General features: G+C 39.9%; 1 protein-coding gene across 5 annotated transcripts in view; it reads right to left on the bottom strand.

Moving 5' to 3' along the window:
- The window catches only part of Blm (BLM RecQ like helicase), an 83,147-nt gene that overhangs the window by 37,361 nt on the left and 18,113 nt on the right, over nucleotides 1-27,673 (bottom strand). For 3 of the 5 annotated variants that reach the window (XM_027408257.2, XM_027408258.2, XM_035442430.1), the window contains exons 2-12: nucleotides 27,159-27,259; nucleotides 25,330-26,015; nucleotides 20,406-20,562; nucleotides 17,261-17,388; nucleotides 11,277-11,409; nucleotides 10,320-10,987; nucleotides 8,014-8,205; nucleotides 5,204-5,322; nucleotides 3,562-3,675; nucleotides 1,996-2,094; nucleotides 1,508-1,656 (exon numbers count right to left, since the gene is read on the bottom strand). In XM_027408257.2, coding sequence (XP_027264058.1) covers nucleotides 1,508-1,656; nucleotides 1,996-2,094; nucleotides 3,562-3,675; nucleotides 5,204-5,322; nucleotides 8,014-8,205; nucleotides 10,320-10,987; nucleotides 11,277-11,409; nucleotides 17,261-17,388; nucleotides 20,406-20,562; nucleotides 25,330-26,015; nucleotides 27,159-27,256 — 2,543 coding nt within the window. In that variant the 5' untranslated portion in view covers nucleotides 27,257-27,259. Of the gene's footprint in view, nucleotides 1-1,507; nucleotides 1,657-1,995; nucleotides 2,095-3,561; nucleotides 3,676-5,203; nucleotides 5,323-8,013; nucleotides 8,206-10,319; nucleotides 10,988-11,276; nucleotides 11,410-17,260; nucleotides 17,389-20,405; nucleotides 20,563-25,303; nucleotides 26,016-27,158; nucleotides 27,260-27,673 lie in introns of those variants that run through there. The other 2 variants (XM_027408261.2, XM_027408260.1) reach the window with 2 other exon arrangements.

The raw sequence follows: 27,673 nt of genomic DNA, 5'->3' as shown, positions 1-27,673 counted from the left end.
GGTGGGGTGGGGGCTGGAGAGATGGCTCAGCATTTAAGTAAGAACCTTGCTGCTCTTCCAGAGTATCCAGGTTCAGTTCCCAGCACCGACATGGTAGCTTACAATCATCTGTAATTCAAGTCCCAGGGATCTAATGTCCTCTAGTTTCTATGGGTACAGACAGACATGCAAACACTCATACACATAAAATAAAAACAAATCATTTAAAAAAATCCACCCCAATATTCTGTTCAGCCATTATTCCTTCAGGCATTCTACCTCAACCTCAGAACATAAGTACACAAACCTATATTAAAGTATTTGCTGAGCAAATGAACATAATAAAGAATGCATCTGTCTCAGCAAACTCAGGCAGAGGGACAACAGCCTAGTATAACCTAAATATATACAGCAGAATATTTTCAAATGGCTTTCATTACCAATTAGTTATGGATTTGGTGGTAGGAAGAAGCATGCTGCTGAGATGAAGTGATGGGGGATATTCAATCATACTGTGAACCTCAAGTTTGCATTTGTGTTAATTAAGTAAAATTAACCCAGAGCATCAGAGGGCATCTGGAAGAGATAGAAGCAACAGAAGGAGTAGGGAGGGATCTTGAGTGGCACAACTTTTTTTGTTTGTTGGAGTAGAAGGATGGTCTCTTTCAGAGATGCCAGCAAGGAGAAGGTTAGCTAGCAGGTTTTCACCCCAGCCTTTGAATCTCAAGTCCTATAAATAGAACGATAGAGATTTAGTTAAAACTACCTTTAGGCAGTGGTAGTGCCAGTGCCTTCCCACCAGGCTGTGCTCAGGCTGCTGCCAGATGAGCAGGCAGGTAACTGCAGTCGAAATTGCTGGCTGAAATGGCAGATTAAGGCACAGCCACTGTGCTGAAGCTAAAACAACAATGGAGTGCAAGTGAAAGGCCCTTCTAAGAGGGCTCTAGACTCTTCTCAAATCGTGTATATAAATATAACTGAGACTTTTATGTTCATTTCATGAAGTACACTGTGGGAGTGTGGAAGCCAAAATAAGATATGTAAAAGCTAATCTTTTAAGAAGATTACACCAGGGTACCCAGTACCAAATTTGATTTATTCCAGTTCCACAGTATAAGATGGGATAATTTTATTTTTGTTTATATTTATTTACTTGTCTATTAGGGCTTACTTGAGGAGGTTAAAAGGCAACAAGGCAGGAAGGTGCCAGTGTTCTCATTTCATCACAAAGATGCCAGGAGTTGAACCCAGTCAGGTCTGGCTGCAGGCGTCTTTCTTTATGTGCTATGCCATCTCCGCTGCTCTGGAGTTTTTAATTTTGTCAAGTAAAGAAAAATCCCAGATTTTGTTCCCAAATTTTACTGTACCTGGAATCACTTGAGGATTAAAAAAAATATATTCCCAATTCAAAAAATTCTAATTTAGCTGCCCTAGTTATAATCTGGATACCTGAAATGTTAAAGTCCAACAGGTGATCCTAATGTACAGAAAGAACCTGAGAATCAAAAACCACACACTAACTACTTACACCTGAGGTCTGAGGATCTTCAGCTGTGTGAGGATATCCTTCTGTACCCTGGGATTCGCTGTTGCCGTGAGAGCCATCACTGGAACCGAAGGAAACTTCTGGCGAAGCATATTCATCCTTTTGTAATCTTGACGAAAATCATGACCCCACTAATTGGGAAAAAAATACTGCTTTCAGATTATTTGTATCTCAAGCGGGAGGTGGTGGCACACGTCTTTAATCCCAGTCCTCGGGAGGCAGAAGGATCTCTTGTGAGTTTGAGGCCAGCCTGGGCTATAGAGTGAGTTCCAGGACAGTCTCCAAAGCTACACAGAGAAACCCTGTCTCGAAAAACAAACACAAAAACAGATTATTTGTATCTCTCTTCTATGAAAGCCAACACGGGAGGCAGCAGAATATTAACGCAGCGTGTACTGAGCTTCAGCGCTGCGGCTGGTTCTGAGTACCACTGGTGGAATGAATATTGATACCTACTGAGACTGACTTACCTGACTCACACAATGTGCTTCATCAATGACAAAGCGTGCCAAGAGCTTCCGATCATATAGATTCTCCAGAGTGGAAATCAGCCTGTTACTTGCACAGACCTAAATCACAGACAGGAGAGTTATAAACACACCACCCGAATGATCACCACTACCATTAAAATTACCCCCTATCACATCAAACCCATACCCAAAAAGAGGACAGAATTTTAGTATTTCACTCGCATTCAAGTTTTACTTAGCAGGTTAATGGCTCAAAAAAATTTTCTGCCTCAGCATATCTGAAGGTAAACAATTCATTTTGGTAATAGCACTTAATTTATTGTACATTTTTTACATTTATTCATTAATTTTGTGTAGGGTGGTACAAGTGTGTGGAGGTCAGATGACTTAATGTGTTTGGTTCTATCATGTGAGTGCCCAGGATCAAACTCAGGTCACAAGGTTATATGGCAAGCACCCTTACCCACTGAACAACCCTGCCAATCTGGGAACAGGATTTTAGAGGTATGTTTGGTGTGTGAATGATATTTGGGGGAAAACTGTATGTATTACACATATAGGTAGTTATATGTTTGCAATCTAGCTTTGTCCAGGAGCAATGACATCCCAATCATGTCTTGACAGGGACATATGTAAAGGACACAGAAGCCAAGTTGATGAAGCTTCCTCAATGGTCAAATCTAAGGATTTGGAAAATCAAAATACATAGTAATAATTGCCTGAAACTCACTAAATAAATTAAGAATCCACAGGGTGGACTATATTAGTAAAAATCAAAACTTGGCATTCATTACAGTAGTAACTAGGAAAGAATCATCAATGGATACTAAAACTTGTGAGGAAGCTCTGGTGTCTATCTGGGTATTTCTATAGTCTCAGGATCTCCTACATCAGGGCATCTACTGATTACAAAGATGAAAGGGGAATGAAAAAGCACAAAGGAGAAGCAGCCGGCAGTACTATTCTAATCAAGCGATTGGTTAACAAGCACCACTGGTAATGGGATGAGTCAATACCAAGTGTCTTCTGATAGCATTTATGGGAACAAGCCACCACATCTGCAACATCCCTGCCAATTGAGTAACATGAATTAAATCAGCAGGAAACAAGACAAATTCAAATCGGAGTGCAGTCTTCAAAACTGGCCCTTACCTTTCTAAAATGTCAAAATCATGAAACTATTTCGATAAAAGGAGATTACACTGGGGTTTTCTTTTTTACAAAGGTCATTACCAGAAGGTTTATACGTTAAGTAACAGTATGTGTCACTGTACATTTCCTGGTGGGTAAATTACACTGTGGTCACCAAGGGAATGCTATATGGTCAGGAAATGCATAATGAGGTAAATTAGGGTTAAAACGGTAGGTCTGCAACGCACTCTCAAATGTTTCAGAACAAACTGGAGAAAGAATGAATTGTAAAGGAGATGGGGAAAATTTTTACCATTTGTGATCTGGGGCAAAGGCTAGTTCTTGTAATGTATATAAGAAGTTACGATCAAGGTCTTAACACAGATGTATTTTATTGTGTAATATTACACTGCAAACAACGAGGTTAATACAAACCTTTTCTGGAGTAACATACAAAAGCTTGATAATTGGGTCTTTTTTTGATAATTGGAGGTAAATATTTGCAGCTTCTGAGTCAGTCTTATCCCCCGTCAGATATGTAGCAGGAATCTACGTTAAAAGTAATCATTTAAATTTCATTTTATTTATATATTAATCAGACATGATTATGTTTTTAGGTTTTATAAATATTTTATAAGTCACATATCACAGCTGCCAAAAGAAACAAATCTCACTATAATGACAATCAATGCACACATTTTTATTTTAAGTTTTGTTTGGTGCCGGGCGTTGGTGGCACACGCCTTTAATCCCAGAACTTGGGAGGCAGAGGCAGGCGGATCTCTGTGAGTTTGAGACCAGCCTGGTCTACAAGAGCTAGTTCCAGGACAGCCTCCAAAGCCACAGGGAAACCCTGTCTCGAAAAACCAAAAAAAAAAAAAAAGTTTTGTTTGGTAAGTCAGGATCTCACTGAGACTCAAACTTGTGATTCTTCATCATCAGCTTTCGAAGTGCTGATTATAGGTATGCGCCATATTTAGCTAGTACACATATTTTTAAAAATTCATATTAAGTACAACTCAAAATAGCCTTTCCACCTAGGTGTGGTGGCACACACAAGGAATCCTAGCACTCAGGAGACTTAGAAAGGAGGATAAGGAGTTTGAGGCCAGCCTTCGAGCAACAAATCTGAAGGTAGCCTGTGTATGGCAAGGTGTTTGTGTCAAGAAAAACTGCAAAACCTCTTCACTGTTCCTTTCATTTTCTATATTGCTTTCTCTCTTCTATCTGTAAACAAGACCATGGTATATGTATGTGTCTCTGTGTAGGAGAGTCTCAATATAACCCTGGCTAGTCTGATACTTGCTAGAAGGTCAGGCTTGCTTCTAACTGATGCAGAGGGTCCTATTTCTGCCTCCCAAGGGTTGAAATTAAAGGTGTGCACTTCCATGGCTGGTGTAGCTACTCTGAAGTTCTTGATGTATCTTCAAGGTTTCATGTGTAGTGATGATGGGTGATGGCTGTAACATTGTGGACAGCTGGGCAATGGTTACCATCACTGCACTGGCATTCTTTGGAAGAAAATCAAACCATCTGTCACACTGAGATGATGTGATTCATTATAGTGTAATCAATTCTTTCCAATGTGAAAACCTTAGTAGAATGTAGTCATATTCCTTCAATTCAGCAGTGAAGAAAAAGACAGGTGTACAGGCACACATGTGTGCACAGAGAAAGAGAACTATGATGATCTCACACGAGCCAAAAAAAGAAACACCTTTATATTTGTAAAAAAAAATTACATCAGCAAAATACAGGTTAAGAGCACTCACTGAAAGACCATTCTTGTAGAAGAATAAAATCAGAACGAATTACAGATGGTTGTTTGAATCACAGTGTCTTAACACATGTGCTTATTAACTCTAGAGCTTAATTTAAATACATGCTTTACCTATTTAGTCTTATTTATTTTTCATTTTTTTGCAGCATGTTAGGCAAGCACTCTGTCATGGAGCTATATACTCAGAACAATTTGGGAATTATTCTTATAATTCAAATAATAGTTAATAAGATTTCCTAGCATACTGAAATGTGTATCTAAGGCACATTTTTACTAATAGTTTAAGTAATAACTTACATCAAAGGAAGTCAGCTTTTGAACTTGATCTACTATTAGTGATCTCAAGGGAGAAATGACAATAGTGACCCCAGGAGAAACACAGGCAGGCAGCTGGTAACACAAACTTTTACCACCTCCTAAAAGACAAATAATGAAAAAAATTGTCAGCTTCCATCCTGAGTGTGAAGGCAAAAGGAAACCAAATATAATACTTAAAATAATTAACAGGACATCAAATGGTATTACCCACAGGGTCAGTAATCTGCCATAATGAATGAAATGGACTCTTTAGGAAATTAAAACACCTTGCATAGGCACATGCAATAGTGCAGCAAGAATCAGAGCAAGAAACTGAAATCAACAGAACTGTTTCAAAAAGACTACAAGAGAAATCCAAATAGAATAAACTTTTTTGTTTCTGGCAATATAAGCAGTTTCTAAAACTCCTAAGTCTAGGACTAACATGACTGTTTTTTTATATAAAAATAAAATATACAATAATAAAAACAAAGATTTGGGCTCAGTATTAAGACACCCCTCAACCCTACCTCTTTATCCTCATGCCCTGCTAAGGGTCCTGAACACACTGGCAATAGCTTTCCCACTGTGCTACACAGACCTCAGGATTTAAAAACCATTAGGCCAAGCCTTCTAATAAAGCTTTAACTACAAGTACTATGATTTCTAAGGTAACAGTACCAATCTTCCTTTGAAATAAAAGGGTAAACTGCATGTGTACATAATTAACAGAAGATAATGAAAAACAAAATTTGAAAATCTAACACAATTTTGCTATTTATTGTAATACAAAATTGTGAGATGGTAAGTACGTATTTATTTCTCTCTCCGCCTTGCCCCATGCCGGGGCTCAAACCCAGGGCTCTGTGCATGGCAGGCAAGTGTTCTTCCCCTCAGCTACACCTCCAGCCCCCAAGAACATATTTTAAAATAACTACATAATTATATTCTAGTTAATTTGCAATTTTACCCATCTACTAATGGCAAAAGCTGGGCTAGGTAGTTTTTAGGACAATTTACTCTAAAAGTATACACTACATTCCTTCGTTTCCACAGAGTGAGTAAATTTCATTCTGGCATGTACATGGACATGTCAAGGCAAGAGTGGGATGCTGAGAACAGAGACGTGCTCTCCCACTTAATTAGCTGCAGGACCTCAGACAGGCCTCAATTTCCTAATCTGTAAAATGCATGAGGTCACTGGTTTAAAGTGTGGTTCAAGGCCAGGAGATAGTTGTGCACAGGGTTTCTCTGTGTAATAGCTTTGGCTCTCCTGGAACTCGATCTGTAGACCAGCATGACCTCAAACTCACAGACATCCACCTGCCTCAGTCTCCTGAGTTCTGGGATTAAAGGCAGGTGGTGCACACCTTTAATTCCAGCACTGGGGAGGCAGGAAGGCAAAAGCAAGTGGACCTCTGAGTTCTAGGACAGCCAAGGATACACAGAGAACCCTGTCTCAAACAAACAAAAAACACAAAAAAGAATTGATCAAGAGAAACTTTATTTGGAATCTTTTTATTTTATCTGCCAAGAGATTGAAACCAGTCTTTAATCCTAGCATTCGGGAGGCAGAGACAGGAGGATCTCTGAAGTTCAAGGCCAGCCTGGGCTACAGAGTGAGTTTCAGGACAGTCTCCAAAAGCTACACAGAGAAACCCTGTTTCAGAGAGGGAGAGAGGGAGATTGAAACCAGGGTAGGGAGGACTTGAAAATAACTCCTGAAGGTGGGAAGAGCCACTGAAAGCCTCTGATTAGATGACTGCCAAAGTCCTCTCCAGTTTCAGAGCTTTCAAGAACCAAACCAGAGTTGAAATGGAGGCGCAATGTCACTAAGTTAATAACGTCTGGAATGTGGATAAACCAACATTGTCTCATCTTTAAAATTAGTTTGAGGACCTGGAGAAAGCTCACTGAAGAAGTCTGACAATGAGAGTGTGACTGACCCATGGAACGCATGTAAAGGGGGAAGCAGAGAACTGACTTCAAAAATTGTCCTCTGACCTTCCTATTTATGCCTTGGCATGCACAAAGCTCTCCCAACCACACCACCATACCTACAACTATGTGATAATAAAATATTTAAACCATTCTGAAAGAATTCAGATGTCAAGTCAATAGTATGCAATAATAACTGCAACAATTGGGACTTGCTAAAGGCTGTAACAAGGCAAGCAACACACAGAAGATCTACATGGAGGCACTGAACCAGCTTCCTAGCCTAACCACTTAATTCAAAATCACAGAGCAGCGCTTAGAGGTTTTTATAACAACGCACAGTCCTGGTCTCTTCAAGACTGCGGCTAAAAGAACCATGTGTTACCCTTTTCATTTGAGCCTCACCTGTCAAGTGAACACTATACTGCATACTGTCCTCAACATACCCACAAATAGTGACATGGCTTGTCCATGGTACACTCCTCTCTGGAAACCTGGGCTTTTACTCCAGAATGGATGACCAGAACTACCAGGCAGCACTAAACATTAGCCAGAAATGGTCATGGTCTCTCATATCCGTCTTCTGTTCCCTTCTAGGCTCATTTAGATTAGAAAAAAAAATAAAATTTCCCAAAGAAAAGCTCTACATCAGGTCACCCCAATGAGCTGTGAGTTCACATCCTTAAGGAGTTAGAATCTTATCATGTCAACAGAACAGAGGCTGAGGTGACAGACTTTCTTACTGTGGTTTGGGGGGTTTAAAGGGTCCCTAAAGTAAGAATAATGGGAGGTGTTCTTTTTATTTCTATTAAAGAGCTTTCATTTAACATCTGCCAATGGACTCCTGCCAATTCATATCTAAAAATACATACCAGTGGGCATTAGGATAAAACAATCTTCACCAAGCAGCGCAGCATTGATTGCCTCTAGCTGATTAGTTCTAAAATTATGTAAGCCAAATTTCTTGTGAAAGATCTTCATCATTTCTTTTGTATGAGGAAAATTAAGACTTTGAAAATGTTCATGTTTCAGATTTTTTGATGACAAATTTTGTTCCATCTTATCTACAAAAACAATCAATATTTAAAAAACATCAGTGTATTAATACAGTTAAGTTTAGCATTCACCTTGTCCCTGCAGAATCAATGGCATACTTTCTCTACAGCATACTTTAACTGTTTACATGGCTTCCTTCCCAATTAATTTCACACGTTCCTCAGGGCCTAAATCTAGTCTCTCCTTGATTTTTCTGCAGTCCCTATCAATGTAATTTATTCATTCTTCCTCTTTTCCCTGGGTTTCAAGATAATCATACCCTTTCTATTTGCTTTATTTCTTCTGTGCTAGCAAGCAAACCTACGATTTGTACATGCCAGGCTATAGTGCACCAGGACACTGCACAATGTGTAGTACACAGTGACTACACCTCAGCCACTCTACTGGCTTTGAATTTCCTTTCTAGTCCCTAGGACTGAGCTCTTGACACATTCTTATTTGGAGATTTTCTAGCCCTAAAATCTTAAACATAATCTGTGTGCAGAGAAAGACTAGCTGTTTCCTGATGTCCTCCTAAATCCCCATCCTACACACATCCAACTGCCTGTACAACATTGCTTTCTTTTAAAAACATTTTTAAAATTCATTTGTTATTCTATGGATATGAGCGTTTTTGTCTGAATGTATGTCTGCACACCACATGAGTGCCTGGTACCTGAGGAGGCCAAAAGAGGGTGTTGCATCCCCTACAGCTGGAGTTACAGATAGTTGTGAGCTGCCATGGGAGTGCCAGGAACCTAACCCAGGTTCTCAGAACAGCCAATGCTCTTAACTAATAAGCCATCTCTAGACACACACACACACACACACACACACACACACACACACACACACACACACACACACACACACACGTCAACCTGAATGACTTTCCAACAGTTCTAAAATAGCCCTTCTCAGCTGTTCTCTAAATCGAACTCTGCCTTCTGACTTCCCTATTTCTGTGAATGGTGTCACAGTCACGCAGGTCTGAAACCTCAGTGTCACCTGAACTTCTCAGATATTTCCTTCACTCTCACACATCTCTCCCTGCTCTGCATCCTCATTGGGGCAGCTGTGGTTCAAGAGAACAAGAGGTTCTCACACATCAACTCTGGCAGCTCCTCTCACTCCAACACTCAACTGTCTCGGAGATAATTGCAGACATCAAGTATGACACATTCTAACATACCAAAATAAATCCATTAGTGGCTATTTTAAAGGTCAACAGCATCACTGTAAGAACAAACTCAGAGCTATTAAGTCATCAATGGCAAAAATAGGGAGGGCTGTACTTCATAAACCTTTGCACATGTATTCTTGTTTCAGTAAATGTACTCTGAAATAACTTTACAGGGCTGACGTAAGCCTTTAAATTTATTTAGGCTTTACTGAGCTTCTACAGTGGCTTAGTTCATTCCTCATTAAACTGGGAGCTCCAATATGGCTTCTCTGAAATCTTCCCAGAGCCCAATTCAGGACATGGCATACCATGAGCCTTCACTGAGCATTTAAGGCATGTTTGCTTGTTTTGAGACAAGGTCTTACTCTACAGTCCAGGCTAGTCTCAAACTCACTGTCATCCTCCTGCCTCAGCCTCCCAGGTGCTGCTATTACACCGGTGAGCCCCCATGATTAACTTAATATACTTGAAATTTCTAATTTCATATCCTTCTTATGCTGCCTCACATTTTAGTGTTGTGAGACACGAAATAGTTCTCTCCTTTATAAGTAAATTTCTTCTCATCATCCAGAATCCTAAAAATATGCATATTTAGAGCATATAAATTCACCTTTTTATTTTGCCTTCCCCCAAACCACTAAAAATTTGGCACTCACAAGCTTTATTGTTGCAGGGACTAGAAAATGTTAGTTTAAAGGCAGAGCGCATCGGTGATGACTTTAGAGTCTTACTACAATAGGTTATAATTACACATTTATAAACCTACAGCTGCTACAGAGACAAAAGAGCAACTTGCTTTTGAAATTGTGATTTGTAATTCATATTATCAGTAGAAATTTGCATAGAAACAAAGTGGTGTTCAGGCAATGATGTGCTGCCGTGCCTTTTATTATACAACTCTTATTTTGGACAGTTTTGTTTTTCTATAATATTTAAGCATCTAATTTATTTTAGACTTACCAGTGTAATTCTGAATTGACTCTGAGAGCTTTTTATTTTGGGCAGTTGACACCACTGGAAGAGACTTTGTCTTGGCTGAAGAGATCCTCTCTGACAGAGACTTAACAGGCCCACCTTCCTTGATAGGTGGGTAGGCAGCTGTGGAGGATTTGCTGGCTGAAAAACTGTGCATTATATTTTCCCAGTCATCGTCATCATCATCATCAAAGTCATCAATGTTAAAATTATCAATATCATAGGAAGCCTGGACTTCTCTCTCTAAGTTATTTACTGAAGCAGCATGTTTATTCTGATCTTTCACAGCGGTGCTTGTGAGAACATTTCCTGGGAAATAAGTGCTTTCGTTTCTTTTTTCTATCCTTAGTGTTTCAGCCCAGTTGCTACTTACAAAGGACTTCTGTAAATGGGAATTCAATAACGGCCTTTCAAGGAGATTCTTCGTGGTGGCTGAGAATCCTGTCTTCCCTGGAGTGGTGGTTGGTAAGCATTCCTCAGTGGAAAGGGAATGTGAGGGAAAGGATGGAGAATTTAACTCTTTACTAGGATGCCCCACAGGGCAGGAATTACTCTGCACAGTGTTACCATGTGAGTCAGGCCTGCATCTCCACAGTGAACTCAGAAGACTGACATCTTTTCCATTAAAACCAGCTTCGGCCAAAAGCTCCCTTCTGAAGAAAGAGAACATATTAAATGTAAATAGTTTGCTATAGTAGCTGTGAAGTTTACTTTCATTTTTTAACCCCAACAGAAACTCTAGAAAAAAATAATCTTTTTCCCAGTCTCAAAAATTTGAATGTAAATCTTAAACAAATGGTTTGAAAATTAAATAAGTTTAAAACTTAGTGATGGGACTATTATCCTTATGTTTAGGCCAGAAAGCATGGATGTTCTGCTTGTCTCTTTACTTGGAGTAGTGGAACTGCAATCAGATATCTTCCAGAAGGACAATCAAAATACCTTATGTTTCGCTGTTGAAGCAGCTCGTTCCCACAATTCAAAGCTTTCAGTTCATCAATAGGAACAGTATCAACTAATTTACAGATGTGCTCCATCACACGAATAAGCTGCTGCTGCACACTCATCTGTTTGTCTATGAAGCAATTATAAATAAAGAATGAGGTTGAAACCCAAGAACCCCAAAATGCCAGGGAAGCACTCTGCTGGTGTGCTGCCTCACAAGCCACCCCCAATTTCTTGATTAAGCCACACAACTAAGAGATATGATTTCCAATGAAGCTGATGTTTCCAATGAAGGAAAGAAAACAAATAATTCAGGGAAGCAATAAAAGCAAAGAAAATGCCCACTCAACTTCACATGATATAAAGGAGAAAATGTCAGTTTACATGGGCTCTAGGGAGACAGTATTCTCTGGAGGCAAGGAGGTAAGAAAGGGAAAAAAAAATGCTCAGAGAAGAAAAATGAGAGCACATGGCTGCAGATGAGAAACAGTCAGCTGACAGGCTTGAGGGACAGGAAGGAGACAAGAGGGAAAATCAGGGCTATACAAAAACTGTGTGGAGACAACCGTGTGCATGAGAAAGACACAGGAAGTGAGGATGTCTGCTGGTAACTATGGGGAAAAGGACATGGCTATGAGGTGTTGAACAGAGAGCTGCTGAATTCCTGTCGTTCTGGTTCTCTATGAAGGAGCCTCAGTCTGTAAAGAAGAGATTTCACAATGGTCTGAAAAACTTGAAGCCAAGGCAGGATCAGAAATACCAGTACCTAGACAGTGGCAAATTTAGATTTAGACTGTCTAGATTTCCCTACTAGACAGACTACATCCCATCTCAGACTACAAGGAAAACTCTGGGCAAGGCCTCAAAGGAAAGTGAAGACAGACACTGTTCTGATTTAAAAAAAAAAAAAAAAAAAAAGTGATTGTCAAAAGCTACAAACTAGTGACCTTGTTGTTGACTCAAGGCAAAAATCTAGAATACATTATCAAAATGCTGCTTTGTAGCTCTACAAGAGGAAACAATTATGGAGTTAGGAGGAGATCATAAAAACAAAACAGCATCTTAATGCTCCTCTTTGGAAGGATTACTAGACTCGCAGGTAACAACAGCTATTTCCTGATGGCCTACAGTACACCTTGGAATCTAACAGCTATTTAGCAAGGCAGGGTGGTGCTGCATGCCTACGATCTCAGGTCTCAGGAAACAGAAGCAGGACTATGAGTTAGAAGCTGCTTAGGCTATAGTGTGAGGCCCTAACACCCCATCCCTTCATTCTTCGTGCCTTAGACAGTAATATTTCTGGAGTCCTATAACCTAGTCTTTTATAATTCCATAGAGAAGGAAGAGAAATATCTTGAAGAAAGGTTCATAACTAGGTGATGATTGACTGATGTCAGTTAAGAGGGAAGTCTCTTGTGACACTGAAGACCTCTGCCCACATCCTTACACTTGCAGCATTATAATAGGAAAACTTAAGAGATGAAGAAAGAGGCTAATACCATGGTTATCAGGGTGAATTCAAGAGTCTCTATGCTGCTGGTTCAAATTCTAACTCTGCTGCTGCCTTAATTCTACAATCATCCAATTATTAATTCTTCTGTACCTTAATTTCCTTATTTCTATGGTAAGAAATAAGGCACTCAAGAGGGAGAGACAGGCAGCTCTGAGTATGAGGCCAGCCTCATCTACATAGCGAGACCCGTGTCAAAACAACCTGAGAAAATTTTCCTATTTTGCTGAAAAGCAAGAGATATATGAGAAAATTAAGTGTGTGTGTGTGTGTGTGTGTGTGTGTGTGTGTGTGTGTGTGTGTTTCTAACATCCAAATTGCAAAGGTTCTCGATATAGTAAGAGAGGAAAAAAAATAAAAAATACTACTAGGAAAAACTTCCCAAATGAAAACACATAGCTGGGCGGTGGTGGTGGTGGTGGTGTGTGGTGGTGGTGGTGGTGGTGGTGCACGCCTTTAACCCAACACTCGGGAGGCAGAGGCAGGAGGATCTCTGTAAGTTTGAGGCCAGCCTGGGCTACTGAGTGAGTTCCAGGACAGCCAGGGCTTTTACCCAGAGAAACCCTTTCTCCAAAAAAAAAAAAAAAACCCAACAACAAAAACAGAAAAGAAGGAGGAGGAGGAAGAGGAAGAGGAGGAGGAGGAGGAGGAGGAGGAGGAAGAAGAAGAAGAAGAAGAAGAAGAAGAAGAAGAAGAAGAAGAAGAAGAAGAAGAAGAAGAAAGAAAGAAAGAAAGAAAGAGAGGGAGAAAACACACATTGAAGAAAGAAAACACACATTTCTGGCCTGAGTGTCTAGGAAGCTGAAACAAAGGTGTTCCATCAAATGACTATTGGTTTTAAAGTCTAGTGTTTATACTAGATACTTGGACAGAAGGAAAAAACAAAAGTGAGAATCAGAAAGAACTGAAACAGGATTAGAGATACAGATAAATGGTAGAGCACAGAGGCCCTGGGTTAAATGCCCAGCATTAAAGGAAGAGAAAAAAGGAACAATTTAACAGGAAAAAAAGGTATTAACTTAAAATGGACACCCAGACCCAGATCAGATATATAAAAGAGAGGAGCTGAATGATCCACAAAATTCAATGTGGCTGTAAAGAGGACTCAAAAGATGTGTGTGTGAAATCCAACATCCTTCATGATAAAGGTCCTGGAGAAATCAGGGATAACAGGAACATACCTCAACATAATAAAAGCAATATACAGCAAGCCAACAGCCAACATCAAATTAAATGGAGAGAAACTCAATGCAATTCCTCTAAAATCAGGTACAAGACAAGGCTGTCCACTCTCTCCATACCTCTTCAATATTGTCCTTGAAGTTCTAGCTAGAGCAATAAGACAACAAAAGGAGATCAAGGGAATACAAATCGGAAAGGAAGAAGTCAAACTCTCACTATTTGCAGATGATATGATAGTCTACATAAGTGACCCGAAAAACTCAACCAGGGAACTCCTACAGCTGATAAACACCTTCAGCAAAGTGGCAGGATACAAGATTAACTCAAAAAAATCTGTAGCCCTACTATATATAGATGACACATTGGTGGAGAAAGAAATCAGAGAAGCATCACCCTTTAAATTGCCACAAACAACATAAAATACCTTGGAGTAACACTAACCAAAAAAGTGAAAGACCTGTACCGTAAGAATTTTGAGTCTCTAAAGAAAGAAATTAAAGAAGAGACCAGAAAATGGAAAGATCTCCCATGCTCTTGGATAGGTAGGATCAACATAGTAAAAATGGCAATCTTGCCAAAAGCAATCTACAGATTCAATGCAATCCCCATCAAAATCCCAACACAATTCTTCACAGACCTTGAAAGAACAATTCTCAACTTTATATGGAGAAACAAAAGACCCAGGATAGCCAAATCATCCCTATACAATAAAGGAACTTCTGGAGGCATCACCATCCCTGACTTCAAGCTCTATTACAGAGCTATAGTCCTGAAAACAGCTTGGTATTGGCACAAAAATAGACTGGTAGACCAATGGAATAGAATTGAAAACCCTGATATTACCCCACACACCTATGAACACCTGATTTTTGACAAACAATCCAAATTTATATGATAAAACAAAGAGAACATCTTCAACAAATGGTGCTGGCATAACTGGGTGCAGACATGTAGAAGACTGCAGTTAGACCGAAGCCTATCGCCTTGCACAAAACTTAAGTCAAAATGGATCAAAGATCTCAACATAAATCCAGCTATACTGAACCTATTAGAAGACAAAGTGGGAAATAACCTTGAATTAATCGGTACAGGAGACTGCTTCCTGAACATTATACCAGTAGCACAGACACTGAGGTCAACAATTGATAAATGGGACCTCCTGAAACTGAGAAGCTTCTGCAAGGCAAAGGAGACAGTCAGAAGACAAAACGGCAGCCCACAGACTGGGAAAAGACATTCACCAACCCCACATCTGACAGAGGGCTGATCTCCAAAATATACAAAGAACTCAAGAAGCTAGTCCCCCAAACACCAAACAACCCAATTAAAAAGTGGGGTACAGAACTAAATAGACAATTCTCAATAGAGGAATCTAAAATGGCTCAAAGACACATGAGAAAGTGTTCAACATCCTTATTCATCAGGGAAATGCAAATCAAAACAACTTTGAGATACTATCTTACTCCTGTCAGAATGGCTAAAATCAAAAATACCAATGACAGTTTATGCTGGAGAGGATGCGGAGAAAGAGGAACACTCCTCCACTGCTGGTGGGAGTGCCAACTTGTACAGCCACTGTGGAAATCAGTATGGTGACTCCTCAAGAAAATGGGAATGAATCTACCACAAGATCCAGCAATTCCACTCTTAGGCATATACCCAAAAGAAGCACATTCATACAACAAGGACATATGTTCAACCATGTTCATAGCAGCATTATTTGTAATAGCCAGAAACTGGAAGCAGCCTAGATGCCCCTCAACCGAAGAATGGATAGAGAAATTGTGGTACATTTACACAATGGAGTACTACTCAGCAGAAAAAAACAATGGAATCTTGAAATTTGCAGGAAAATGGATGGAACTCGAAGAAACCATTCTGAGCGAGGTAACCCAATCACAAAAAGACAAACATGATATGTACTCACTCATATGTGGACCTGCTTTATGATACACAGTAGTGACCATGCTTTATCAGAGCTGTTTTTAATGATGTTGTTCAGAATGGTTTCCTCCCAGATGATGACTGAGAAACTAATTAAAAAAAAAAAAAATGGTGCCAAGTACCACAAGAGTAACAGAACAGTGCTGTCTTCAGGGATTTTGTTTTTTACTTTTTTGTTGTTGTTGTTTGTTTGTTTTTTTGTTTTTGTTTGTTTTTTTGTTTTTTTAAAATGGAGTGTGCTGGATGTCTCTACAATTTTGTTCAAAGGACTACAGAACCTGGAAAAGCTGTTGCTGCTATTGATGCATAACATATTGCCATTATTGCTCTTTTTATATAAATATAAATATATACATATATATATAAGCAAATTGAAACTCATATATGTGATGAATCCAAGGTACTTCAGTTAGTGCTCACCTGTGCATGCAAATTTGATTTCATCTTTAGTAAGTAGTAAAGTTATATGCTTGCCAAAAAAAAAAAATAAGTGACACACTGGAAGACAAATGTCACACAATTTCAATTTTATGTATAACCTAGAAATGATGACCTTATGGGAACAGAGAGCAGAATTATGGCTATTAGGCTTCAATGTGGGACTTTTAACAATGGGGAAACGATTGGTTTAAGGATATAAAACTGCAGTTGGACAAGAGGCATAGATTCTGTGAAGTCTTGAGGTCTACTGAGAGCATGATAAATATGGTTAATAACAATATGCTATATTTTAAAAGTTGTGAGATAGTATACTTTAAGTGTCCTCAAACCAAAAATGATGAATATGTGTGATATAACATGTTAATTGGTTTAATTTAGCCATGCCATTGTGAACATACTGTATTCTGTATCATAATTATGCATGACTTTATTTATGAACTAAATAAATGAATGAAAAAAAAAAAGATGTGTGTGTGTGTAAAACTTATAGAACTTTCTGAAATTTCAGTACTCAAGAAGCCAAGGCAGGGGAACTGCCAATGAGTTCAAAGCCTGCCTGGGCTACATAACAAGACCCTGTCTCAAAACAAACAAACAAACTAAAACCAACAAAATTTCTAGGGGCTTTAAATTCACCTAACAAGGATTAAATTTACAGAGAGGCAAATTTTGGCTCTACCTGTAACATGAGTCAACAAGCAGCATTTTCAAAACAGAATGAGCCTTTTGAGATGTTGCGTTCAGGAAATGCTCAAGGAAACACTAGCTAACAAATGAAGTAGGATGATTTATGCTATCAGAACAAAGGATACATACAGTACATATACCATTTTATACTAAGCAGCTACAGTATGCAAATACAATTATTTTATTTACAGAACTGAAAACATATGCTTTTTTATACCGTCACAGTCTGTATTGGTTCCTGGATCAGGCTCCTTTGCAGGCATTTCCTCTGGTTTTGACAAAAGATCTTTTGAGGTGTTAAGAATGTCTTTCTCTTTGTCAGAGTCATCAAGATCCTTTAGCATACTACAAGAAAAAAAAAGTTAAATCAATCATGCTATAGATAAAATGAATGCAGCTCTGTCTCCCACTCTTTTACAATAAATATGTAAACAGATAAAGGAAAGGTTTCCTTTTCTTGTGTTTGTTTTGAGACAGGGTCAAGGAGCACAGGATGCCCAGGAACTTGCTATACATGGTCAAGGCTTACTGTCTCCCCTTCCTAGTGCTGAGATTAGAATCTGGATGGGAAACACATTTGTATCTCTCTTTAGCTGACCCTCAAGTCCTCCATCTTCTGGTTCCAAAAGACCCTTTCAACTCCTATCCCCGAGTATATCCTTTCAGTTATACTAGGCTTATGAGCTCTGTGTTGTCTAGGGTGACAGATTTTGCTCTCTCAATTTGGAAGAACCCACTGTCCCAAGCTCTCTGTATCCAAACTATACATGTTCTTAGAGTCCCACACATTACTTCACTGCTGTCCCCAGAAAGTAGTTACTCATGACACCGTTTTCTGAGATTCCAAGCAGCTTTACCTGAACTTTTTGTATTAAGCCAATGTGTATCAAGTGTGCAAGTACACACACACACACACACACACACACACACACACACACACACACATTAGATTCTATATAAATATATTAATTAAAAACCACAGTCTGTTTGATTGGACAGAAAAGTATTTTTAAGCTAGGTGTGGATCACACCTGTAATCTCAGCACTCAGAGTTAGGGGCAGGAGAATGAGGATTTTAGTGCCATTCTTGACTACAAAGATTTTAAGTTGAGATCCTTCCTAAAATGCAAACACAGTGCCGGGAGATGACTCAGTTCATAAATCACCTGCAGTGCAAGCATGAGGACCTAAGTTTATATACGCCTCATACACTGAAGAGGCAGAGAAAAGCAGATCCATAAGGAGTTGCTGGCCATGAGCCGAGCCAAACTGGTGAGAAAGCCTATCTCAAAATTAACAATAAATAAAATACAATAAAGAACCACAATAATAAGAAATAAAGTATGCATAAAATCCAAGCATATATTATACATAATATATCTGAGAAACTTCTATTTCAATTTTATAATATGTGATGGCTTGAATGAAAATGACTCACATAGGCTCATAGGCACTATTAGGAGGTGCGGCCTCGTTGGAGGAAGTGTATCACTGGGGGTGGGCTTTGAGGTTTCAGAAGCTCAAGCCAGGCCCCGTCTTTTTCTCTCTTCCTGCTAACTGTTGATCAGATGTAGAACTCTTCAAGTACCTCCCCATATATCTGCCTGTATGCTGCCATGTGCCCCACCATGGTGATGATGGACTAAACCTCTGAACTATAAAGCTCAATTAAATGTTTCCTATAAATGTTATAGGAGCTGCCTTGGTAATGGTGTCTTCTCAGCAATAAAACCTTAACTATGATATAATGTACAGTTATTCACATTAGGCTGCAACAGAAAAATAGAGAATCAACCTTGTAAGTAATCTTTTCCAACTGCTAAATATCTAAATATTATGCTCTGGATATGAAAGACTTCTGTTTGAACACCTGGTGATGCCCTTTTGAGAAGTTGTAGAAATCTCTGGGACACAGGGCCCAGCTGGCAGATAGAGGCCACCAGAGTGTTGAGAGTTCCATTTTTATATCCTGATCCACCTGCACTTGAGAGTGACCAGCCATAAGCTAGAGCTCCACATGCCTCCTACTTCGATGGACTGTACCCTATGAAACTGTGAGCCAAAGTAAGTCCTTCTTCTTGGACACTGTTTGTCACAGCGATGAGAAAAATAACACGCTAAGCAAAGGAACTCAGGGTAGAAGAACTCAATAAATTAGGAAAGCATAAATTTTAAATGTAGCGACGGGCATTGGTGGTACATGCCTTTAATCCCAGCATTCAGGAGGCAGAGGCAGGTGGATCTATGTGAGGTTGAGGCCAGCCTAGTCTACAGAGGACAAGCCCCAAAACAATATAGAGAAACCCTGCCTCAAAAAACCAAGATAGATAGATAGATAGATAGATAGATAGATAGATAGATAGATAGATAGAAAGAATTTAAATGTAGCAATATGGAGAATAATGTTAAAAGAATCAGAGTCTGGGCCAGGTGTTAGTGGCACACACCTTTAATCCCAGCACTCGGGAGGCAGAGGCAGGCGGATCTCCATTAATTTGGGTCCAGTCTGGTCTACAAAGCTACACAGAGAAACCCTGTCTCAAAAAATCAAAAACACTTCCTTCTCTTCCTAATCCAGATGATATACTACAAGGATCTGTTTCTGTCAAAATAGTGACTTAAACAGGGCTGGAGAGATGGCCTAGCTGTTAATAGCACCAGTTGCTCTTCCAGGGAACTGGGTTCAATTCCCAGCACCCACACAGCAGTTCACAACTCTCTGAAACTCCAGTTTCAAGGGATCTGGCATCCTCACACAAACATTCATGCAGGCAAAATATCAATTCACATAAAATATAAATGAATGAATTATAAAAAAAAAGTGACTAAATAATATAGTAGTAGATATCCCATACTTAACTGGACTGACATCTGGATCAGTCAGTTCTCCTGCCTTAAGTCTCTGGAGTAGGAGGTCTTTCAAATGTGACTGGTAAAATAAAACAATAATCCCTCTTCACCCCAATTATGGTAGTTCTCACCTGTAATCCTGACACTTGGGAGACTAAGGCAGGATGATCCTGGATTCAAGGCCAGCATGAATTACACAGTAAGAGTTTTGTTGTTGTTGTTTGTCTTTGAGACAGAGTCTCACTTTGTAGACCAGGCTGGCCTCAAATTCAGAGATCTGTCTGCACTGCCTCCCCAGTGCTGGAACTAAAGGCTCAAGCTACCAAGCCCAGCTAAGAATGGTTTCTAAACAACCAATAAATAAATAACAATGTTTGGATGCTTTTATTTGAATACAAAATAAACCATAGAAGCACAAAGAATACTTACATAGAAATGATATTGTATAACTAAACTACATTACTTAAGGCATCTTAGAAACAAACAAGAATCTTTATTATTAACTATTTTACCTGCAGCATTTTGAAGAGGAAGAAGCTGCAGAAATAATTTCTTCTTCTGGAGAAGGTGGAACAAAGTCTACATCATAATCATCATCATCATCATATAGCGCTTTCTCAGTTGACTGTAATTTAACTTCACCTACATGGTTCTTCTTTTCACTATTATCTAAAGAAAAATAGTTGGTAAACACAGATTATTTGAATAATTAATGAGACAGAAGAGGCACAAGCTCTTATGAGTGAGTGCTTTTTTGGGCAAGTCATAAACAATCAGAACATTTTGTATGGGAGTCTCCTGCAGGTTAATGTTGGCTGACTTCTTCACGAGAAGTGAATCAACTGGAAGAAGTACAAAGCTGGACTAAAGCCAGAGATTTGCTCAGGGAATTCAATACCTATATCATGTTTTGCTTCTTCTGTTTCCTGCTCATGTTTAAAAAAGAGCAATGTGCAGCAGGTTAAGTCTAACAGCACAAACACTTGGGTTTGCTTTGTTTCTGTTTGCTTGTTTCCAGACAAGGACCTGCTGCACAGCCTGGACTTTTGGACTGTTTATCTTGCTGCCTCCACCTCCTGATCCAAGATCACAGGTGTGCCCCAGAGCGGGTACACACACTGCTGCTACACAGATAAACCACCTCTGTCACAGAGTTGTCTCAGCTACATAAACATATCTCTGGTGCTCCATGGTTTTGCCTTTACCATCCACCTGTATTCTCTTAAGAAACAGCAACACAATAGGTTAAACTACAGTTATGCTGTTTTGTTTTTTTTTTTAAATCAATCCCTTTTCAGCCCTCTCTCATTGTGTAACAATTTTAACAGAACTGAGTGTTTAAAATTTTAGTCTCAGGATGTGGCATGTACCTGTGATCTAAGCTACTAAGGAGGCTGAGGCAGAAGAATGGTCTGTAATTCTAGCTACCCAGACACTAGGCATGCACGTGGCACACAGATACACATATAGGCAAAAGACCCATACACATGAAATTTAAAGAAAAAAAAAATAAAGATGAACCAGGACCAGTGAAATGATTAGTGGATTGAATCATTGATCCTCAAGCCTGATAAGCTGAGCTTCAAACTCAAGAGTAGATGGAGAGGATGGATTGCAAAGTTGCCCTCTTGACTTCCAGTGCCCCCCTCCCCCAATACACATAATAAATAAAAGAGTTATTCAGGAAATGTGTTTAAAAACATTTTTTCAATTTTATGTATGAGTGATGGGTTTTGATCTTATGTATGCATTTCTTTATTTTTGAGGTAAAATCTCAAAATATATGTAGCTTTAGCTGTCCTAGAACTTACAGAGATAAGCTTGCCTCTGCCTCCTGAGTTCTGGGATTAAAGGTAAATGCAACTATGCCTGGTGGTGTATGAGTGCTCTGCTGGCATGTATATGCACCATGTGCATTTGCCCTCAGAGGTCAAAAGAAGGAATCAGATTTCCTGGAACTGGAGTTATGGATGGTTGTAAGCCACCATGTGGATGCTGGGAACTAAACCCAGGTCCTCTGCAAAACAACAAATGCCCTTAACTAATTAGCCATCTCCACAGCTCCCACAAAACATCTTGAATATGTTTCATAATATAGCCACACACCACATGACTGACATTCCTGCCAACAACCAACCACCTACAAGACAATGGTCTCCTAAGTTAAGATATAGCTAAAATACTCCTATTATATCACAGTGTCACACCTGAGTCTTCTGTTTCTAGTAATACAGTTACTTACAGTAAATAATACTCGACATAATGATACTGGTGTATATTTTTACTAATGTATTCCATCTACTGTAGAAGAGTCTCATACAGGCCCTTCAAGAGGTATTCTAAACCAGGTGTAGTGGCATCTAGGAGACAGAGGCAAGTGAATCTTTCTAAGTTCCTGGTCAGACAATATAGTAAGGCAATATAGTAAGACCTGCCTCAAACAAAAGAACAAGTGTTAATCTGTAAGAATGCACAGGAGGGTGCCGGGCGGTGGTAGCATAAGCCTTTAATTCTAGCACTTTGGAGGTAAGTGGACTTCTGTGAGTTCAAGGTCAGCCTGGTCTACAGAGCAAGTTCCAAGACAGCCAGGGCTATGTCAAAAGAAACAAAAAACAAAAAGGAATGCAGAGGAGAGCTCAGTGTGGTGGTACATACCATCAAACCCAGCACAGCAGAGGCAGAGGCAGAGAGAGAGAGGCAGATAGAGGCAGACAGGCAAAGAGAGAGGCAGAGAGAGAGGCAGAGAGGAGGCAGAGAGAGGCAGAGAGAGACAGAGGCAGAGGCAGATGGAGTTTTGTGAGGCAGAGGCCAGCTGGTCTCATGCTCCTGACCCTATGTTACACTAATGTTTAAGTTCATATCTTGGTTTTACAGAACATCAATAAAGAAATGAAAGGTGAAAGGAAGGAGAGAAGGATAGGGAAGGGAAGGAGTGAGGGAGGAAAAGGAAAGGGAAAGGAAGAAAGGAAAAGAAAAGGGTGAACTTGGTTTGGTAGCTTATAATCTTAATTTCAGCATTCAGGAGACTGAGACAGGAGTATCAAGAATTTAAGAGCAGGGGACGGAGAGATATTGTAGCACATTAAAAGCACTTGCTACTCATGCAGAGGACCTGGGTTGGGTTCCCAGCACCCATAATATGGTTTTTAACCATATGTAACTCCAATTCCAAGAGATCTGATGCCCTCTGGTATTTGAAGGTACAAAGCACACACATAATACACACACACACACACACACACACACACACACACACTCAGGTAAAACACTCCTTCAGATACGTATCTCTTAGATATGGCTTCTACTGCTTGATGAAACACCATGACCAAAAGCAACTTATGGCCGGGTGTTGGTGGCGCTAATCCCAGCACTCGGGAGGCAGAGGCAGGTGGATCTCTGTGAGTTCGAGGCCAGCCTGGTCTCCAGAGTGAGTGCCAGGATAGGCTCCAAAGCTACACTGAGAAACCCTGTCTAGAAAAACAAAACAAAACAAAACAAACAAAAAAGCAACTTATAGAGGAAAGGGTTTTTTTCATCTTACAATTTGTTCTCCATTATTCAGATAGTCAGTGAAGGAACTCAGAGAAGGAACCTGGAGGCAAGAATTGTTGCAGAGGCCATGGAACATTGTCTATTAGCTTGCTCATCCTGTTTTTCTTACAGCATCCAGGACCATCAGCCCAGGTTGGGGGCACTGTCTAGTGAGCTGAACCCTCCTAAATCAACTATCAACCAATAAGATGTACTAAAGGCCTGTCTACAGGCCAATCTGGTGGGGGGAATTTTCTCAATTGAGAGTCCCTCTTCCAAATAACTCTAGTTTATGTAAGCTGACATAAAACTAATCAGTACAACATAAAATAAGAAAAACCAAAAAAAAGAGAGAGAGAGAGAGAGAGAAAAAACATTTTGCATGGCTCTATAATCATGTTTTTTATGGTTTAACTGTGACTATAAGAATTAAAGCTTAAAAATTACAATGAACTAAAAGTAATTATTGAGGAAGTGAAAATTTTAATGAATATGCTATAGTCTAATTGCAGTGTTTATAATGTACTGAAATGGCTAGCAACATCCTATGCCTCCACATTCTCTTTCTACTTTCTCAGAGAAGCTTCTAGTTCGACCAGCTCTATTCATGATATGTACTCTATTCAGTACACAAAATTCTTTAAAAAATGTTAATGTTTACGTTTACCGTACCTTTTGTATACTTAGAAATGTTTGGATACTGAACTCCTGGAATTCAGTTGTAGAGAGGGAGGAGTGATGAGCAAAGGGGTCCAGACCATGCTGAGGAAACCCACAGAAACAGCTGACGGAGCAAGTGGGAGCTCATGGACCCCAGACTGACAGCTGGGAAACCAGCACAGGACCAAACCAGGCCCCCTGAACATGGATGTCAGCTGGGAGGCCAGGGCAGTCTATGGAGCCTCTGGCAGTGAAACCAGTATTTATCCCTAGTTCACAAATGGTCTTTGGGAGCCCATTCCCCAAAGACGGATACTCTCTCAGCCCAGATACATGGGGGAGGGCCTAGGCCCTGACCCAAATAATATGACAGGCTTTGATGATCCCCCATGGGAGGCCTCACCCTCCCTGGGGAGTGGGTGGGGATGGGATGGGGGGGGGTTAGTGAGGAGAAAGGGAGCATGAGAAGGAGAGGGAACTGAGATTGGTATGTAAAATGAGATTGTTTTTAATTTAAAATTTTAAAAAGGAAAAAAAAAAGTTTGGATACACAGATATATTCCATGGTGTTACAAACACCTACAGTATTCACAGACGTATGGTTTTGGAGATTCTGAGCAAGAGGCAAGCCATGTAGCTTACGTGTGTAGTAGGCTCTGCCATCTAGGTTAGAGTAAGTTCACTATAATATTTGCAGGATGACATAGCCTAATAACACATTTTTCTCAGAACATATCCTTGTCACTAAGTGATACACGACTGTATTAAGCAGGATGATTAGAGGTTACCATCAATATTTGACATATACTTTAAGGCAGCAAGCCATTAAAAAACTACACATACAGAAAGGCTCACCTCACTTTCCAATCCTATCACTAGGTATCCATTTTAACCTCTGCAGACCTTCCTTCCTTCCTTCCTTCCTTCCTTCCTTCCTTCCTTCCTTCCTTTTGTTTTGTATTGTTTTTCAAGACAGGGTTTCTTTGTGTAGCTTTGTAGACCAGGTTGGCCTCGAACTCACAGAGATCTGCCTGCCTTTGCCTCCTGAATGCTGGGATTAAAGGCATGCGCCACCACGGCCCAGCATCAGAACTCCATTTCTACATGTTTAAATCACAGAGCTAACTCTGGCAGAGCAGATATCAAGACCCCCAAGGACAAAAACTGTTTACTGCTGTTCCCAATGTTGGCTTTCAATTAAAAAGTATTGTAAACATACTGAGATGAAGATGAGATGATGGCTACCTCTTTCAACTTCCAATTCAGTTTCCAAAGACTGACTCTCCTGAGCGTCTTTCTTCACAAGCTCTTCAGAACCAGGGTCACTGTCGATGCAAATCACATCACCGCTTAAGTATTCCGACTCATCCTTCTGATCCTTAGTTAAATCCACTTGTGAGCTTTCAGGGGAAGACAGAGTCAAACCAGCCTTTACCACACTTGCTTTATGAGGTGGTGGTTTAAAAAAGTTTCTGATAGACTTTTTTGGTTTCTGAGCAGTGCTTACTCTTATGACAGGGTTTCTACTCATCGAAACAAATGCATCTGATGCTGAAATATCAAAGTCATCCATATCGGCCCAATCGTTGAGGGAATCTGGTGAAGAACTAAATTCTAATTTCTTGAAAACAGAAATGTGGGGTTTCTTTACAGCTGGGGTTTTGGGGGCAGTACATAAAACTTCCTGAGGAATCTGTACCAAGTCCAGCTGTGATGGTTTGGTCCCCTTGGTCTGCTGTTCTCCCAGAGAATTTTTAAAGAAGCCATCAATCCCAGGCTGCTGCTTTGGTGTGTGGAGTAGAGGAGACTCAGTGGATGGAAAGGCCTCAGACACAATCACATCTTTATCACTTAATGCAGGTGTTTTTACCACTGGCACGCTAGTTACAGACACATCACCCTCTGACGTTTTCTTTTTAAAAGTAAAACCTCTGAAAAATAATGGAAAAACTGAAATTAGATGAATTCATTTGTTTCTGATGCTGGGGACTGAACCCAGGGCCTCATTTATGCTAAGTACGTGTTCTAACATAAGTTGCACTCCCAGCCCCCGATAGAACCACTTCCATTTTAACAAACTCACTCACCTATAAAACATATTTTCAAACACAAGCTACATTAGTTTTATTACAAATGAGCACAGAATCCATCTCCCTCTGTGGCTTTAAAATTTTACCAGGTAACAAATACATCTGGTTGCTCTGAACCTTCCCATTCATAGGCTAATTACTGGGTTTGAGAGTTCCTAGGCCAGTCCCACACTATTTCTCAGGCTGGCAGTCCTTAATAGAACCTTCAAAAGGAAGAGACAGAAGTGTGTGAAAAAAGGATGTGGCTTTTGCCACTCTGATAAAATATATTCAAAGAGAAAAGAAAGAGAGAGAAAGAGAGACAGAGAGACAGGGACAGAGACAGAGAAACTGCTGAGATCTAGAGGATAAAAAGGAGACAGGAGTCCTGGCTATTTGAATTAATGACATGAAGGTCAATAGTGACTTTAAAGCAACTTTAAAGTCAAGCGTCTGGATCAGTGCTTGCAACCTAAGGGCATAACCAAACACAAATTATTATTAGGCACCATTAGGAACTTGGGGTATAGCTTGCAGAAAACAGCAGAAGTAGATGGGCTGTGTCCCTACAAAGTCTGGCAGAGCATATGAGATTATGTTAAAGTATAATAACTGTTCAAATTCACAAGAAAATTCATTACTTGTTTATCCAACTTTGCTGAAAAAGTAAGTATGTGCGAGGAACTGTGTAAAGCTGCAAAGCAATCACTACCTACATCTGCTAGAACATGCCCTACTATTAATTAGCAAAGTGGGAAAACCACTGAGCCCCTCATTTCCTCTATAAAATGAAAAAGCTAAAAGAAACAGGGTGTGGTGCTAATCCTAGCACATCCAAGGCTGAGGCAGGACTGCTGCCAGTGTGAGATGAGCTAGCATGAACTACAGTAAGTTCTAGGCCAGTGCGAGCTACAGATGGGATCCTATCTCAGACAGAGCTCAAAGACAAGAGCTCCATTTGTAGGACACCTGTGTTATCATCTACATGCTAATGAATATACTTACGAAGATTTTGGTTTCGAAAGGTCGAATTTATTATTAAGTTTTCTGGCTGAGTGACGCTGCAGTTGCTCCTGTAGGTTGTTCAGAGGAACAGCAGCCATGGTCTAAAAAGGAAGAGGGCAACCATTAGTGGAGTTAGGTAATTTGTACCATTCAGGATATTTATTGAGGAGGTAAAGGACTTGACTCAAACAGCTACTGTTCCAAATGTGCCCATTTTTATTGCTTGTTTTATCCCCCCCCTCCAGATTACTTTAACATTTACATCTGGTGACATTTAAAACACATAATTTTGGGGGGGGGGGCTGGAGAGATGGCTCAGAGGTTAAGAGCACTGGTTGCTCTTCCAGAGGTCCTGAGTTCAATTCCCAGCAACCACATGGTGGCTCACAACCATCTGTTATGAGATCTGGTGCCCTCTTCTGGTGTGCAGATAGACATGGAAGCACAATGTTGTATACAAAATAAATAAAATCTTTAAAAAAAAAAAAACACAATTTTTAACCAGCCGAAGATTT

This window comes from Cricetulus griseus, chromosome 3 (assembly GCF_003668045.3).
Source record: "Cricetulus griseus strain 17A/GY chromosome 3, alternate assembly CriGri-PICRH-1.0, whole genome shotgun sequence".
NCBI lineage: Eukaryota > Metazoa > Chordata > Mammalia > Rodentia > Cricetidae > Cricetulus > Cricetulus griseus.
The sequence above is the reverse complement of the archived record's forward strand: the minus strand, read 5'-3'. Positions and strand labels throughout refer to the sequence as shown.